Source organism: Xenopus laevis, chromosome 5L (genome assembly GCF_017654675.1).
Source record: "Xenopus laevis strain J_2021 chromosome 5L, Xenopus_laevis_v10.1, whole genome shotgun sequence".
Classification (NCBI taxonomy): Eukaryota; Metazoa; Chordata; class Amphibia; order Anura; family Pipidae; genus Xenopus; species Xenopus laevis.
Window position 1 is genome coordinate 22,933,102 of NC_054379.1, and position 2,521 is coordinate 22,935,622.

A 2,521-nucleotide genomic window follows, 5' to 3' on the forward strand; every position below is an offset into this window, starting at 1 on the left:
GTACTCAGAAGAAAAAAAGCAAACAATTCAAAAACATTAAAAAAAAGAAAAATGTAGGCCAATTGAACAGTTGCTTAGAATTAGCCATTCTGTAACATATGAAAAGTTAACTTAATGCTGAAGCACTCCTTTAAGTATAGACTGTTCTTCAGTTTTTCAACTATAGTTTTTTAAATATTTTTTTAAATATTTTCATCAACTTTACAACTTGCAGAATAAATTGCTGTTTATTGTTGGTCACAAACCGCAGCAATCAAAATCTATTCGTTTCTAAAGCAACAGTTTTACTGTTCTTGTTATTTCTTTATTATTCATCTTTCTATTCAGGCTTATTCTATTTATCCATCCGTCTGTCCTTTGCCTGGTTGCTAGCCAGTCAATAATATCTTTATTCTGCCTGTTCTAAATTGATTAAAGCAAATAACTGCTGAATGGCTACTATGGGTTAAACCCGTTTAAAAAATGAGGTACACAAAAGTGATCCAATAATATAGAAGTGATGCATAACGATTAAAGGGGTTGTTCACTTTTAAATTAACTTTTGTTATGCTGTAGAGAGTGATATTCTGAGACAATTTTCAACCAGTTTTAATCGTTTTTACTTGTGGTTTTTGAGTCATTTAGCTTTTTAGTCAACAGCTCTCCAGTTTACAATTTCAGCAATCTGGTTGCTAACGGTCCAAATTACCCTAGCAACCATGCATTGATTTAAATAAGAGACTGGAATATGAATAGGAGAGGCCTGAAAAGAAAGGGAGTAATAAAAAGCAATAGCAATAATAAATGTGTAGCCTTACAGAGCATTTGTTGTTAGATGGGGTCATTTACCCCATTTGAAAACTGGAAAGAGTCAGAAGGAGAAAGCAAATAATTAAAAACTGGGAACCTTTAGCATCAGTGTTTGAAGGAGCAGAAATTGCCACTGCCAGACATCGAGCAGGTCTTGCCTTTGCAATTTGGCTCACACTCTTTTGCATGTTTAAAGTAAATTACACCCAAAAATACAGGTTTTCCTAAAGAGAGAATATGTAATTATATGCATGGGTCAGATATACATCCATTTGTTTTAAAGTTTTCTGTAAATATCATTTAAGCCGAAAATGCTACATCGGTGTTTCTGACTATTGTACCAATTTAGCAGAAGCTAAAGCATTAGGCAAAATGTTATTTTTTGGGAGCAGGAGCCCTTTAAAGCAAAAGGTGAATATATATTCTCTGGGAAGCTAAGGATAGGCGGGGGGTCACGCTTTGCAGTGGTCACAAGCTCTTCTTACTTTGGCAAGCAAGTTGTAACCAAAAAAGCAGGTGCTCTCTATTCAACTGAAAGTGTGTTTTATTCAACATGTGACATGACTTTACTCATTCTCAGCCTCCAACTGCAGTCTGCACAAAATCATCTGCTTTCCTGCTCCGTGGCTCCAGCACAGGCTGCCAATATGCAACATTTTCCTGTCTCACGCCCACATGGCAATGCTTGGAGGTGATTGGTGGACAGCGCCAGGGAACGATTTTCTAAACACCTATTGGACAAAGGGAGGTGCTAACTGTTTTAAAACCAAGGCATTAGAAGCATTGGAAGGCACCAAGTCAGCTCCAGGCATTTACCAGGCTAAAACAAAGCCCAGAGGGGGTTGGGGCATGCGAATTCCATAAATTATGATGTGTTTTAATAAAGGGCAACAAGCCAAGTGAACTAAAAAGTAAGTGAAGTGCGCCACCCAGTAACTACGCCCTAGGCAGTTGCCTACCCTGCCTACCCCTTGGCCCGGCCCTGTGTACACACATATGCTCGGGATAAATTGGAGGGGTTGAACTTGACAGACTTTTGTCCTTTTGGAATTTAAAGTAATATATGTAACTATGTCCAACCCAAAACCTGTTATTAATTATTATTAACAGGCTATAAGTAAAACTAAGGTTGAGTCAATTTAAGATTAGCTGTTGAATGTAATCTAAATAAATCGTGATTTTCAATAAAACAATATGAATTTATGAAGTAGAATTTATGTATAAAGTTTTATTACTGTAAGGTGCTCTTATATTGTCTCCTTAACAGTCATTCTATATTTGCCCTAACAGAAAGCTGACTTGGCCTGTAGCAGTTGATGTCACATGATTGTTAGTGGCGACATCACAATGGTCGCCATGATTGTTAGTGATGACCTCATAATGGTGCCCCTGACACAAGCTGGTATAAGGGCTGTTTACAGTTGGGATTGTCAGATTAGTGACTGAATGCCACCATGAGGTCACTAATCATCACCCTGTTCATTTTCACTGGATTTTTACGAGTAAGTTCTGTTCATATTAATGGGAATTGTATCTGAGCCATTATGTTCCTGTTATTAGCGTTATTTATTATGTACCAGTGACTTATGGGTTTGCTGAGAGGTTTCTATACAATGTACAGCACCATGTCCCAAACATCTGATCCATGTACTTTTCTCTTACAGGAAAGAGATATCAAAGAACATATTGAGACATTGAATTATGTGACTGAAGGATTCAACTACATCAAGCT

At 37.2% G+C, this 2,521-nt stretch overlaps 1 protein-coding gene across 1 annotated transcript in view; it reads left to right on the forward strand.

Annotated features, from left to right (window-relative positions):
• Positions 1-2,374: 2,374 nt before the first annotated feature.
• LOC108716100 overlaps positions 2,375-2,521 on the forward strand; it is a 9,282-nt gene continuing 9,135 nt past the window's right edge. Inside the window, exon 1 of the mRNA XM_041562350.1 lies at positions 2,375-2,513. Coding sequence (XP_041418284.1) covers positions 2,376-2,513 — 138 coding nt within the window. The 5' untranslated portion in view covers position 2,375. The remainder of the gene's footprint in view (positions 2,514-2,521) is intronic.